Source organism: Syngnathoides biaculeatus, chromosome 16 (assembly GCF_019802595.1).
Source record: "Syngnathoides biaculeatus isolate LvHL_M chromosome 16, ASM1980259v1, whole genome shotgun sequence".
Lineage (NCBI taxonomy): Eukaryota > Metazoa > Chordata > Actinopteri > Syngnathiformes > Syngnathidae > Syngnathoides > Syngnathoides biaculeatus.
In genome coordinates this window covers 12,886,178-12,900,818 of record NC_084655.1, presented here as the reverse complement: position 1 = coordinate 12,900,818, position 14,641 = coordinate 12,886,178, and the positions used below count along the sequence as shown (strand labels likewise).

Genomic DNA, 14,641 nt, shown 5'->3' with positions numbered 1-14,641 from the left:
TAGTGCAATGTGTGGTGAACTGAAGGAATACTGTTTTAATTAGGTACACATTTTGACTACTATGATCTAAAACTAAGGGCTTGGGTGAACAATAATACAGATGGGAAAGTAGTGATTTCCCAACCACGTGAAGGGCATGTAAATAAAAGGATATTCATTATTTTGGGGAACCCCGATTTGTAATTACATTTTGGGCGTTTGTATTATAACGATTTATTGTATTTCTAAATGATACGAATTTGCAGTTTTGGCGATTAACTAACAAAAAGTGTCAAAAGTAGTAATTAAATCAAATGTACACTGCTGTCCGAGCTGCAGGTAATGCATTTGCAGCAGAATATACCACTGCGTAAACACGGTACAATCTAGTCAAATGATTTGTCGTCCATTAGACTGCTGTAATGAGAGGTACCCGTTCAAACGACTTCAACACTCCATCGTTATCGATAATGGTTTACAGCGCGTCAAATATTCCCATGAAAATTGTGAACTTTCGTAATCACGGCGAGAAGCACCCCCGAATTGGTCCAAATGGTTACTTCCGATTCGGTTGGTCATGTGACTTTTTCCGTTTCGCCATTTTCCCCTTCTGTACCGGTCCTCTAGCCCGCTGTAGCCTGTAGCAACACCGTTTTCAAACCAGTCTGTGGCTGACGGTGGGATAGAGGTCAACGGTAAGAAACACTTCTCCCGTCGCTACTTGGGTCCGTGAATACTGCGAGAATGTCATCCGAGGAGAGCCCCGAGTACTCGCCATTCTTCGCTGTGATGGGAGCATCCGCGGCCATGGTCTTCAGCGGTAACTACAGCTGCTTCTTCATTTCACATTGCTCTTTCGTCACTGGCTTTTAGCCTTTCGTGTATCCTGAATCGTGTCTTTTTTTTTTTTTTTTAAAAAAAGAAGCAAGCTCGGATTGAGTAGAAACTGGTAACACTTCATAGGCTAGTCGGGGATTCGTGTCATTAGGCGGTAGACTGGTTGCTACCACCCGGCCTTCGTCGAACAGACGAGCGGCCACCGACTGATGCTTGCTCGCCTGTCATCGGATGGAACGACGCAGAATCAATCGTCAGTCACTATAGTATCAGGGTTGAAAAAAAAACCCTGATCTTTTAATTTCTAAAAAATTCGAATACCAGTTCGGATGAGGAATAGTGAAGAGTCTGAGGCCTGATAAGAGTGTGTGACAGTGAAGGAGAATACAAGTGCATCCACTCATTCATTCGTGGGGCCTATCTTGCTTGACATACACGGGGCGAGGAACATGGGAGTGCACCCATTGCGTAGCTGCCAACTGTCTTGAAAGGTTAAGAACATCACTATTATGTACACCTCTCACATCCCCAAAACGTGCATTAATCGGAGACTAAATTCCCCATAGGTGTTATTGTGAGCAACCAGTTCAGGGTGGACCCCGCCACCTCCCCCAAGATGGCCGGGGTAGGGTTTTGCGACCATTGTGAGGATAAGAGGCTCATAAAATGGATGGATGGATGGTTTTAAGATTAACATTTTAGTCCGAGGGAGTCAAACTCCTTCTTGTCACAGGCCACATTGTAGTTATGGTTTAACTTAGAAGGCTGTGATGACCAAAATCGTCCATGCACGCATCTTCTATATTGCTTATCCTCACAGGTATGTTGGAGCCGATCCCAGCCGACCTAAGTCGAAAAAACGGGCTACACCCTGGACTTGCCACCACCAGTCATTTGCAGGACTGAACCCAAAAAAATTTAACTGTCTCATCCTGTTTTTGACAGCCATCCACCCCCTATCTTGTCTAGATAACCAATTACTTTTGAATTCACAAGGAAAAGAGCTTACTCAGTTATTTTTCTGTTTATTAAAAATGGCTTCAATGTCCTCAAATGTGAAGACTATTTGCAAGTTTGGTACAGGTTTGAGCAAGGAACATGAAGTAGACACATATGATTTGGTTTAGCACGCCATCTGAAATTAAGTTGAGGGCCAGTTCGGGCCTTGGGGCGAACTTTGACACGTGTGATTTAGATGTCAGTTATCGTATTAAATAGGGTTGAAAATATATTGGCAGCACAGTGGCTCAACTGGTAAAGCGTTGGCCTCACAGTTCTGAGGACCTGGGTTCGATCGAGTTTGCGTGTTCTCCCCGTGCCTGCGTGGGTTTTCTCTGGGCACTCCGGTTTCCTCCCACATCCCACAAACATGCAACATTAATTGGACACTCTAAATTGCCCCCAGGTGTGATTGCGAGTGTGGCTGTTTGTCTTGATGTTTCCTGCGATTGGCCGGCAACCAGTTCAGGGTGTACCCCGCCTCCTGCCCGTTGAAAGCTGGGATAGGCTCCCGCACTCCTCACGACCCTCATGAGGATAAGTGGCAAAGAAAATGGGTGGATGGATGGATAAAAATATATTAAAAACGCATTTGTGGCTTGAGACTGGTTGTGATATAATGACACCTGGTCACTGATCCATAAGCTATACTTGTATGTGCGCCATATTGTACATTACATTTTTTATTTGCAGCACTTCTCCTAAAGAGAACTTGTAAAGTGCTTCACACAGTTAAAATACGGTTTTAAGCATACACAAATAACAAATCAGTCAAATCAAAAATAAGTAAAAATATGACCAATCAATAGCAATTCAGTTTAGCAAATACGTTTTAACTGTTATATATTTTTTTTAATGTCCACTGATGACAGCTTTTATCTGAAAAATTTTGGAGCTGAAATTTTGGATCAACAAACTCCTAGCCTGTATCGCCTTCCATTTTTAATATCACGTGAGGGATGTTAAGTAAAGGGCAATTAGCGTTGCGGGGTCTTAATTGGACGATAAAATGTCACCGAAATGCACCAGGCATGGAAGAAACTGACCAAAGAACAGTCATCCCGTCCAACAACGACAGAAGGGGAGACATGTGACTGAGTGATATGGGATCTCGGGGTGCTCAATGCATCAATCGCCATGAAGGTATTATTGGTCAATCCCATGACCACATGACAAAAAAAAATACACGTCAGCCTATGATTCATCCTGTTGCTTGATTCAGGTATGCCCAATACATCTTTTTGATCTACTGATCAATTGCAAAGGTAGCCTGGGTATATCGCAAAACATTAAAACTTAGACGTCGGGCTATCATCCTCACTATGAAAGCTACTGAGTTGGCCTCCAATTTAGGAGGCTAAACTTAAACTTAAGGGTATAAAAATGAGTGGGCGAGCTGGACCAACTAAGAAGAGCAAAACTAACCACTTTCACACAGAATGTAAGGATTTTTTTTTTCACGCTGACATTTTTGAAATGCATATGCATCATCTGCCAATCTGTCATTACATTACCAAAGAAGGGAAAGTTGAAAACTAAACACAGATAAGGACAAAAAAAAACCATTATGTTGTGTTGCGTAAAACTGGCTCATGCAGTAATGCAAGGTACAACAACATACATCGGTGATGAGCTGTCGGCTTCCCAGAATTTTAACTTACTGGTAGTTCTCTGTGCTTTCAAACCGGAGACATGGTGGTAACAGCACCCCCCACCCCAAAAATAATCAGGTAGCCTGTTGGAGGTTGAACCCGATGCCTTTTTATCCACACTGTGCTAACGTGTAGTAACAATACATTTTCTTGGTTTAGATTTGAGTGCTTTTTTGGCATTCCTATCAGTTTTTAAGTGTTCATTCAGTTTTAGTCCCATCGTTGAAGATTAAGAGGCTGACAGCATTAGATTTATGAATTTTCTAGGTTTCATCACAACCCTCCTTCATAAGGTTTTGTATAGCATAGGCATTATAGCCATCATTACAAGTAGGTTTACAATACATTCTGAAAGAAATTTAATCAGATAGAGTATTTAACATGCGGCTAAAATGTTTGTCTTCAGACTATCTGGACATCAAGATAATGTGGTTCACCCTTCCAGTCACTAAAGGAAATACAAGACTACTGCTGTTGCATGATGCACTCATACATGATGGCTTATAATATAGCAATATTCTTATGCAAAGGAAAAACATTACTTTATTTTGGTTGTTTTTCTGTTTGATGGGTTGAAAACAAATACTGTTGTTCAATGGCCATAAATTAACAAGTGCTCAAACGTGCAAAGTCATTATTCCTCCTTCAGCAAGTGTGAAGAGTTGGTGTTGGGTTTGATATTAATTTTCTTCCAGTTTGTCTGAGCTATAATTATATTTTTCACAATTTAAGATGAGGCTGTTATCACAATGTGTTGCATCCTGAAGAGGAATGTTGCTGTGTTCATCCATGGATTATTATTTTTTTAAAATCTCACATTTAAAACTGAAGTGAATTCATTTTAACATTAGAAAGGGCATTCTTGAGATTTTTAATCACTAATTATTAAAGTTTCAATGAAAAAAAATAAAGGACTGTATTAACGGGTACCAACGTCTGTCTTGTAAAGCTCTAGGCGCGGCGTATGGAACGGCGAAAAGTGGCACTGGCATTGCTGCCATGTCTGTGATGAGGCCAGAGCTCATCATGAAGTCCATCATTCCTGTGGTCATGGCGGGTATCATAGCCATCTACGGGCTGGTGGTGGCGGTGCTGATAGCAAACAACATCTCAGAGAGGGTCACCCTGTACAAGTAAGATTCGTCACAAACTCCTGTCTGCACCTGGTGGAATTTTGTATGGTCTGCTTGCTGTGTACTTGAATGCTCTGTGAGAGGAAAGTTCCCAAAGTAAACTGAAAACCTAAGACATCAAACGTCCCTCGTGGGCTAATTAATTCCAGATTTTTTTTTTGTTTTTTTGAATAATGAGATTTGGAACAAAAAGGGGGAGGGGGTGACTTTTACTGTTACTATTGCTCAGAGAGTAAATTTGCCCAAGTCCCAAGATGACAAGATCCACAATTGCAACATCCTGTCAGGCTTTTGATTCAGCATCCACCAAATTAAATGGAACTTGCATTAGCTACACATCTAGGAAGGGATTTACCAATGTTTTTTTTGTCAAAACTTTGTTTCCTTTATTAGTACTTTGCCAAAGGACACAACTATTTAATAAAATGCTTTTAGATTTCCAAATAACACCTCATTTCAAAATAGTCTCACTGGCCACAACATAAAGGTAGCCTGCACAGTCTACTGAGAGGCAAAAAAAAAAAAAAAGCTGTCAACAATTCAGCCTTTAAAAAATGGTTCCTAATAATTTGCTTCGGTTATTCCGTGCGCCCCCCGGTTATTGTAGTTCACTGTGCACAAATTGACCCTTTGGTATGGAAGTCAATATGCGCCACCAGGATTCAGATTAAAAATGCCAGTGAAAATTTTTATTTTGTAAAATTCACATTATTTCAAAGTGATCACATTTTGAATAGCTATATTCGAGTTTAACTTTTCAATGTTAAATTTGCCATATAAAAAAATTCACCCTTTAAAATTCAAACGCAATATGTTCAGTCTCCTGAGATTCAACTGGCTACAATTCGCTGTCTGAAAATCACCGTCTAAATACAGCAATCAGTGAATTGCAGACAGTGAATAGTAGCCGGTTGAATTGCGTTTTGAAGGTTCAAGTGGCGACAATTCAGTTACAAAGGCAACACACGTGCATTCCCAGTGCTTTAATTTTTTCGAAATCAAATTATCTGTAGGTCATTTCTTTTTAAGGGTCATGGTGTAAGATGTTTGAAATATTTAAGTATTGTTACCTAAACTATTAATATAGGGAATTGTAAACCTTTAGTTTGCGTCAAATATTTTTTGGTGTATTTGTGGTAGTGCTCACTTCCTATCCCCCGTGAATAGCGATTGGTTTATTGTACAACCGCTGTAAATGAGAACGCCTGATGCCCACATGATTTATCTGCCCTGCTACAATAATGAACATATTGTTAAATGAATACCTCTCAATCAAAACTGAAGATTATGATCTTTTGTGAAGGCAGCCTGTGAGATACAGCCGTCATATTGGCTCTCATCTATTTGTCCAGTCGCACCTAATGTTGTTACTGTACGCCTTGCTCGCTCGCTCGCTTGCTTCAAGCTCTTCCACAGCACAGCCTTGTTTCTGCTGCGCTGCTGTCAGTCTGCTGTGTTCCCTTTCAATTTTCTTTGTCTTGGACTCGCCAAAAATAGCTGAACTGAACAATCACGAATAAATTAGTCGGCGAGTCACACTCACACCTGCTTATTGACCCTGCAGTGGGGTAAAACTGGTTGTCTGCCATATTTTAGTACCGTAATTTCCAGCCTCCAGCGCGCTCCTCATTATAAGCCTCACCCAGTACGTTTGTAAAGGAAATACCATTTGGTACGTACATGAGCCGCATCTGTGTAAAAGCTGCAAGTGTCCACTTTGAAACACGAGATATTTACAAAGAAAGATGGTACACAGAAAGAGTTTTCAAAGTTTTAATACCTTAGCTCAGCTTAACATAGCAACAACACTGTAGCATGAACAGGTTAAACAAAACAAACAAACACATACCGGTAAAAAAATATATATATATCCAAGGCAGATACACAGAAGCACAGCACTTACAGGGTCAGTTAAAAAAAAACAAAAAAACATACCTAAATCACTGAGACGCAGCAGTAACAGAGCAACAACATCCTAGCACGGTGCTAATGCTAGCACAACGCTAACACTAGTGTTGCGTTAACAGGGCCAGTTAAAAAGAAATAACATACTGGTAAAAGTCACTTCCTCTGCACATATGTTCCATCGGTCTCACATTTTCTGCTCAAGTGCCCCCTCTCAACCGTTAGAAAAAATGCACAAATTAGCCGCATCACGCTTATGCCGCAGGGTTGAAATCGTGTGGAAAAAAAATGGTGGCTAATGGGCCGGAAATTACAGTAATAATACTATTAGTGCTTCGCGTCAATCAGTTCTGAATTGACTTTATGCTCGAGTGCAGGGAAGAAAAGCAGAGTAAGAATTTTCCGTTTTGAGTGAAAATGAATCAACGAATAATGTACTATGACAAGAAGCTGCCTTGCCAGTATGTACTTCCTTTGTTTTACGACCGCAATTTTGACTAACTGCACATGCGCATATGCACAGTTGTCCAGTAGCTTCCAAGTCCCGTGTTTTATCTTGAATCACTGACGCACATGGCCGTCTCCCCCAAGACGGTAATCTCCACTAAGCGAGGCGTCCGATATGTCGTGCATGAAGAGCTGCACAGATGTTCATGACTGTGACCGCGGCAGATGAATCGGATGAAGTTACGCAAGATTCATTCAACAACAACATGCCAGATGATTAACGAGAGTGAGTCAGTTACCGCTAACTAGCAGCTAAGCTAACAAGCTGGCTTAGTAGAGGCGGATGTTGCCAGGCAGCTTGGCTTGACACCACCCAAAACAGACGACAGCCACAATGTGGCAAAGTACCCTGGTTAAAGTTAACTACTTTAAACTACTAAGAAACATTTGTCAGTAGCGTTTTTCACAGGAAAAAGCTGTTGCCTAAACATTCCAGCCAAAATGTGTGACCATAATTTAAAAAAAAAAAAAAAATTAGAACGCGATGTCACACATTCTTGAGTGAATCAAAGCAAGTAGGCAAATACCTAAAAGAATAAAGTGTAATAATTGAATAATACGCGGTATTGGTGTGGCTTGGTGGTGGCCATCTGAATGTAGCTTGTCCAAAGACGCACTTTGTTGTGAAAGCTCGTGTAATTCAACGTGGCATTTTGCATGGCCGCTGCCGATGCGTTTACCGCTCATGAAAACAAGTAACAGCACACAGCCCGTTGCGTGACGTGTCAGTCACGTATGATCAAATTGCTCGGTGCAGCGGGCCTTATGGCACATTTCCCCTCTTATTATTGTTTTGGAGCAGTTTTCCAATGTTGCCGCTTACCATTTCCGTTTCCTTCAACAGGAGCTTCCTTCATCTCGGCGCCGGTCTGAGCGTGGGCCTTAGCGGTCTGGCGGCCGGCTTCGCCATCGGGATTGTAGGCGACGCTGGCGTGAGAGGCACGGCCCAGCAGCCCCGCCTCTTTGTGGGCATGATCTTGATCCTGATCTTCGCCGAGGTGCTGGGGCTTTACGGGCTGATCGTGGCTCTCATCCTGTCTACAAAATAAGCGTCCGTGTCAATGCAATTTCATTCATTCCACATCCAAGCAGCGAGAACAAATAGATTTTCACCAACTTCCATGACACCAAGAGGGCCTGGCGGGACGGGATGGCGAGCTGAAGCGTGTTGCCGTTGGACCTGGCAGTTTTGTCATCAATAGTCGTGATCTACCCAAATTGTATTTTCCAAGCCATCCAGTTGTGTCAGGTGGGGTGTACAGAGCGAGCATGAAGATGTGTTTGGTTGTTGTGGGATGATGTGTGGACAGTCTGCCTGATGTGTTGTCTGATTTTATCCTGTACAGTGGTCACCCCCTTGTAAATGTAGTAATCGGTCTGTGCTGTGGTGAGTATCAACGTTCACACCCATTCCCTCTGTTTTTTTCTTTTTTTTTTTTTGCTTTTGTCATTCTTACCTGACACTACAGCAGAATTGTGCACATCAGTATTTTCTTTTATTTGAATGTTCTTTTTGGGGACCATTTTTTGGAATCACAGCAGTGAAGAGCTGTCAACTTTTGTTTTGCTATTTATGGAACGCTATGAAGACTTAATGAAATTGTCTAAATGGAGTACTGTTTATGAAATACCCTATACACATTCAAATATATACATTATCTGTGTATAGTTAGAGTAATTGCACTGTTGGTAATTGTTCTAAGTGCTTGAAATTCCTCTGGATGTAGTGTGACTCATTATTGGAGGATGTCCACATGTTGAAAGTGTGCGTGACCTGAATGCATCGTGTGCAAATACATTTATGTTTACTATGGCATCCTCAAAGACTATTATTGTTAACCTGTAGTGCTGCTGTCTTGATTTTGTTTGTTTTGAGATCACTGTTCAACTGTGGTATTCAGATTTCCAAATAAAACTCATCCTCCTCCAGAACGCAATGGTCAAGGTATTTATTTACGTTTAGATATTGAAAATGATTGAACAGCGGTTTAGAAATAACAGTTGAGTCTTTCTTACATGACTTTAAAAAAAATCCATGTCCATTGTAGCGCCTGACAGTGTATATTTCGAGAACAAAGGTTGAGAAACATGCTCTAATTTTAACATGCACAATGTCTTGGAGCAGAATAGTGTACATGTTACTAATATTACACTGCTATTGTCTTTTAAATGGTATTTTTATCCTGCTTTTTTGTATTATATTTTTCTTTGTTATTTGACTAGTTTGTGACTACTTAATTGCATAAAAAATATGCGATAGCGTCCGTAAAATGACTATAAATAGCTTATTTCCATCGAAACTCCCGGAAAGGGAAGGCGAGGCACATGTGACGACTGATCTCCAAGAGCCTGCATGTTATTGTTTGCGATCACGCTTTCAGGGGAAATTGGGTCATACGCAAAGAGAACGCATTGAGTGACACATTCCTTCGTTGTCTCCGGATATGCATCTTTAATGAAGATTTGGTTCGGTCGCCAGCAGGCAGGTAACGTTGGTGCAACTAAAATAGCAGCAGAAGGAGCTCCCGACAGCTAACTAGCTTGTGTGGTTATGCTAGGTCTGCATCACATTCTCGTTTTGCGGGAAACGGAACAGTGCACGGTTGGCTGCTCGTTAAGTAGTCATTTAGCAAAAATGTCTCGGCAAAAATAAGTTTTTTTTTTTTTTTTTTTTTTGGAGTACGTCTTCTTAACGTTTTTAAAAATGCTTATAGAACGAAATAGTTGCTAACAAGAGATAGCTGGTCACGCGGTTCGATGATTCTTAAATAATTAATAATAATCACATGTCAAGCATCCAGAATCATGTGAACATTCGTTGTTTTTTTTTTATTGTTTTGAAGGTGAGAGAAATAGTCAGTGTTTATTACGCTCACGATATGATCGATAAGCACAGGGTTCTTCATTAAAAAGGGTTTGTGTTGTACTTGCGGCAGCTGATGGATGCTGTTTGACACCGTTGGCATTTCGATTAAGCGTGACCGACAAGTGAGATGATGTCCAGGCGAGGCAGGAACAGCCGCGCTTGGCGATACGTTTGGGGCGGCATACGGCGGGATGCTGATGCAAGAGGGCTTGTCATGGCCTCCGAAAGTGACCGATGGGGTTATGAGCGCCTGGAGGTTAGCACTTAGCTCCTGCTTTTGTTTTTCCAACTCCAATTGAAATGCAGAAGAAATGTATGGCATTCATGATATCTGAATTCTTCCCTTCTTCTACTCCACTCTCAAGTACAGCGATTCTGATTCTGAGGTCGACTACTCTCCGGGGATGGTCCCTCCGGTGCCCAGCGCTGTGCCCGTCACCGGAGAGTCTTACTGTGGCTGCGACTACCAGGCTGAGACCATCCACCATCTGCGAAGTTTTTACCAAGTCAAAGACTGCCACTGTGGCGAGGATGACCAAGGTAAGATATATTGTGGGCTCCATTATTTTGCATCTCGCGTATGCTGAAAATATTTTTCGGGATGGGATCAAAATCACAATTGTTTTGGAACATGCTCACATTCTAGTAGTAGTAGTAAGCACTTAGTTATCAGTGTGAGAGTGCATTTCTATACATGCTAATGTGGGTTTTCTCTGGGTATTTTCGTTTCCTCCTCCATCTCAGAAATGTCATGGATCAATTCATTATTTTTTTTCAGAAAACAATACAATTGGTCTTTCACCACATGATCCAGTCTTTTTTTTTTTTTAATTACAACATAATCCTAAACATTAATACCTTGGGAGCAAATCTATTAACTCTGTCTCACAGTTCAATCTCACTTTTAATTCAATATGTGCAAAAAGTGTTAATTATATATTGGTTGCATGTTGTCACTGTTTAGCAACAACCTCATCTCCAAATCTGGCCAATTTAGTATTTTTTTATTTTTTTTTACAAATGGTACTTCGTCACCCATTGCATTTCTCGTTTAATGGGTATTTTGTACAAGTGGTTGCCAAATCTTAAGTGTTGAAAATGGTTCGCTCTCTTTGACGATTCAGTGATCATGGCTCAGAAAACATTTTTGTGTTTTTCGTAAAAAGTCATGCCTTTCAACGTGAGAAGATTCTACCCAACCCCAGCGTTATACAAATGAATATTAGCAAGCAGATGCTAACTTATAGTACTTTTACCATCGTCAAGTAAGAGTCCAAGACAGTAAAGAATGAAGATGGATATTTGACTTCTAAAAATGTGAGTGGCAGTGAATGAGTGTCGTGTGTACCAGTGAAACTGGCAAAACAGCATCTTGACCGTTTGGACCATTTTTAGAATTTGACTGGGTTTGGGATGCCAGCAGCCGATCGACGGCGACCTTATTGAGATGCGACAACCGCGAAGTCAACTTCCACTCCGAGTACAGCTGCGGCACGGCTGCGATCCGCGGTTCCAAGGAGTTGGGGGAGGGCCAACACTTTTGGGAAATCAAGATGACATCCCCCGTGTACGGGACAGACATGGTATGTGCCCTACTGGGAATAACGGAAACCAGTTGTGGCAATGTAAAGCTAAAGATAATTTGTTCTGAAAATTGACATTTTGCCCAGATGGTTGGAATCGGTACCTCTGACGTGAACCTGGACAAATACAGGCATTCATTCTGCAGCCTTTTGGGGAAAGATGTGGACAGCTGGGGTCTGTCTTACACTGGTATGACCCCCCCCCCCCCCCCCCGACCCCCCATAATGCACAAAACAAAACCAAAGCAAGAATTTCGATAGCCAAGCCATTAATAGTTCAAAAGACACATTCTTTTTGTTTGACAGGCTTGTTGCATCATAAAGGAGACAAGAGGAACTTTTCCTCTCGCTTCGGCCAGGGTTCCATCATTGGGGTTCACCTGGACACGTGGCACGGAACGCTTACGTTCTTTAAGAATCGTAAGTGCATAGGTGAGTGCTGGAGTATGCATTTTTTTTTTTCCAAATACAAATGTGCTGTAAGTAAATATCATCTGTATCGATGCCGATGCTGTAATCCAGTCCGGTGCGCTCACTATTCTGAGGAGCTGGGTTCGATCCCGGCCCCACCTGTGTGTAGTTTGCATTTTCTCCCGGTGCCTGCGTGGGTTTTCTCCAGTCACTCCGGTTTCCTCCCACATCCCAAAAAGATGCAACACTAAATTGCCCCTCGGTGTGATTGTGAGTGCGATCGTTGCCTGTCTCAATCTGCCCTGCGATTGGCTGGCAACCAGTTCAGGGTGTACCCCGCCTTCTGCCCGTTGACAGCTGGGATAGGCTCCAGCACTCCCCGCGACCCTCGTGAGGATAAGCGACAAAGAAAATGGATGGATGGTATTTTCAAGATGCAGTCTTTTATTTTGTTTTGTATTATTTTGTAGCTCAAAACCAGGACTCACTGTATCAGATATGATTTTTCCATTTATAGATGGAATTCCATCTTTTTAAATTGCATTGATTAAAAAAATATATATATATATTCTCCGATTTTCTGCAATATTCCGACCATAACCCGTGCCAGAATCCACACTCGTTCATATTCTAGTCGGACTTTTGCAGGCAAGGTGGAAGATTAGACACACGTCTGTTGATTGGTCGAATGTGTTCCTCCTGACCAATGAAAACGCTTGTTGCATATGAGGCAGATCACGGGCCCATTTTCAAGTGAACACGTTGGCAGTGCACAAGAGGAAAGACGCTTCTCGAGTGAAAGAATTTGATAAATAAGTTCCGATGGGATTGGATGGAACGAGAAATCGTCGAGACAGTTGAAAAGCAGGAAGTTACCACTCTGTAAAGCGACTTCATTCGCAAAATCGATCGACCACCGCAATAACGAGGTGAGAGTTCAGAAGCAAATAATTTTAAAAATGTCTATTACTTCCTGATAAGGACACATGACGTTAATAATTGTTGTCAAATTTGTGCGTTTCAATCATTTTCTAAAACAAGAAATTAAAATGTTTTTGAATTGATGTGACACACACGCTATGAAAGCACACTTGTATGCCATGATGCAAATCTGAATTTAATCTAGTAGTTTACTTAGTTGAATTTGTCATTTTTGGGGATAAAGGTATGCACCTAAATAATGAATATTGTGTACATTTTGAAAACAGAATGGCATTTATTTATAGATGTACTAGATATATTTCATTCATAATACAATTTATAAAACTTACACGTTAAAAGTGGTGATCATCCTTTGATCATGCTTGCAGCCCCCAGACCCCCGGCTATTTTTCTGTCTTTTTTTTTTTTTTTTTTTCAGTCAAATCACATGTTTGCTGTATAAATGTAGTTGTAAATTCAAAACGACCTCACTTCACGTCTGACAACGATATTTGTGAAAATCGGAAGTGGACTCCGATCACACTTTTTCATCTTGGCCCTCATTGGATTGCGCTGGCGTTTGCTCAGTGAAAAGCTGCTCATGAACGTGTCCGTTGTCAAACTAGGAATTGCCGCCACGGATCTCCACAACAAAAGGTTTTACCCGATGGCGTGCTCCACAGCCGCTAAAAGCAGCATGAAGGTGATCCGATCGTGCTCGGCATCCACCTCCCTTTTGTACCTGTGCTGCGCGCGCCTCCGCCAGCTCCTGCCGGAATGTACGGACACCCTGGACGCGCTCCCCTTGCCGCCGGGGCTTCGCCACCTGCTCCATAACAAACTGGGTTGGCTGCTCAATTTCCACGGCGGCGCCACGGAAGAAACGGCGGACGTCCCAGAACGCTCCCCGCGCTCGCCCGTCCCTCCCTCGGCCGGGCCGTCGTCCTCTGAGAGCGATTCGGAGGGTTGCACGTCCGACCCCGAGGCCTGCCAGAGGAAGAGGTGCCGCTGGACTTGACATCCTCCGATGAAATGTGGCAGATGTTCCTGTCGCGACAGGTTTCAAAGGACAAGGACTACTGTAGCGAAAAGACCTCTTACTGTTGACGTCTCTTGTCATTCATGGACAGGCTTTTGTAAGATGAGGACGTACTGTAGAGCGTAACACTGAAGTCTCAAACGTGGCAGTATTTCGCTGAAGTGGCTCTCTGACTGAGCCACGCAGCCATGTTCTATGTTGTTGTCTAGTTATGCAAATCATGTATATTCTTAAATTCAAACGCTATCACTTCTTAATCAAACTAATCTATTTTGCACTCTGCAATTTGCTTTGACTATTTATTTGTGAGATGAAGAATAAGAGAACTACTTCTGAGTGTGCTTAATTCATGAAAATGTTTCAAAAGAAGGACCAGCAACCCTTTTTACTTTATTCATAACTGTTACATGCAACTGCCTTTATTTACTGCTACACCATAACGAGACCTTTTCAAATATTTTGTTTATACTTTCCAAATGCCTTAGTCTACTTTTTAATGCTTTGGACATTTTTTTAATTTAAAAAAAAAAAACTAAAATCTGTAATGTTTTTTTTTTTTAATTCTGTAGCCTACAAACATTCACATTAGCTGTAAAAAATTGAGAAAACATCTTAATTGGAAAGAATTCAGTCAGTTTAGTTTTGCAAGAGATAATAGATTGTGATCTTCCAAGATAGCCCATTATGACTATGATGCAATATAAAAATTTTGTCCTTTCTGAAGAAATTGTCCATTGCGGTGCAGGAAGAGTGGCCTCTGTTTACAGTGTTAGCTAAATGACAATTTTCACCCCTGCGGATCTGGTCGC

General features: G+C 41.7%; 2 protein-coding genes across 4 annotated transcripts; both read left to right on the top strand.

Annotated features, from left to right (window-relative positions):
* Positions 1–561: 561 nt before the first annotated feature.
* On the top strand, positions 562–8,944 carry atp6v0ca (ATPase H+ transporting V0 subunit ca). 2 transcript variants are annotated; one of them, XM_061847168.1, is made up of 4 exons: positions 562–799; positions 4,417–4,600; positions 7,857–8,010; positions 8,105–8,944. In XM_061847168.1, the coding sequence occupies exons 1-4, from the start codon at positions 724–726 to the stop codon at positions 8,135–8,137; spliced, it is 447 nt and encodes a 148-aa protein (XP_061703152.1). In that variant the 5' UTR covers positions 562–723; the 3' UTR covers positions 8,138–8,944. The 2 variants fall into 2 exon arrangements, with proteins under 2 accessions (XP_061703152.1, XP_061703151.1); XM_061847167.1 differs by having other exon boundaries at positions 563–799; positions 7,857–8,944.
* Positions 8,945–9,329: 385 nt separating this feature from the next.
* Positions 9,330–14,166, top strand: spsb3a (splA/ryanodine receptor domain and SOCS box containing 3a). Of its 2 annotated transcripts, none has more exons than XM_061845352.1 (7): positions 9,330–9,494; positions 9,949–10,134; positions 10,244–10,418; positions 11,274–11,461; positions 11,549–11,651; positions 11,768–11,893; positions 13,420–14,166. In XM_061845352.1, exons 2-7 carry the CDS (start codon positions 10,006–10,008, stop codon positions 13,809–13,811), a joined length of 1,113 nt encoding a protein of 370 aa, XP_061701336.1. In that variant the 5' UTR covers positions 9,330–9,494; positions 9,949–10,005; the 3' UTR covers positions 13,812–14,166. The 2 variants fall into 2 exon arrangements, with proteins under 2 accessions (XP_061701336.1, XP_061701335.1); XM_061845351.1 differs by having other exon boundaries at positions 9,330–9,498.
* Positions 14,167–14,641: the final 475 nt, after the last annotated feature.

Coding starts and splice junctions, on each gene's coding strand:
- atp6v0ca (XM_061847167.1), top strand. CDS start 724: ATGTCATCCGAGGAGAGCCCCGAGTACTCGCCATTCTTCGCTGTGATG. Junction 800..4,416: donor CGCGGCCATGGTCTTCAGCG/GTAACTACAGCT, acceptor TGTCTTGTAAAG/CTCTAGGCGCGGCGTATGGA. Junction 4,601..7,856: donor GAGAGGGTCACCCTGTACAA/GTAAGATTCGTC, acceptor TTCCTTCAACAG/GAGCTTCCTTCATCTCGGCG.
- spsb3a (XM_061845352.1), top strand. CDS start 10,006: ATGATGTCCAGGCGAGGCAGGAACAGCCGCGCTTGGCGATACGTTTGG. Junction 10,419..11,273: donor CTGTGGCGAGGATGACCAAG/GTAAGATATATT, acceptor GACCATTTTTAG/AATTTGACTGGGTTTGGGAT. Junction 11,652..11,767: donor CTGGGGTCTGTCTTACACTG/GTATGACCCCCC, acceptor TTTGTTTGACAG/GCTTGTTGCATCATAAAGGA.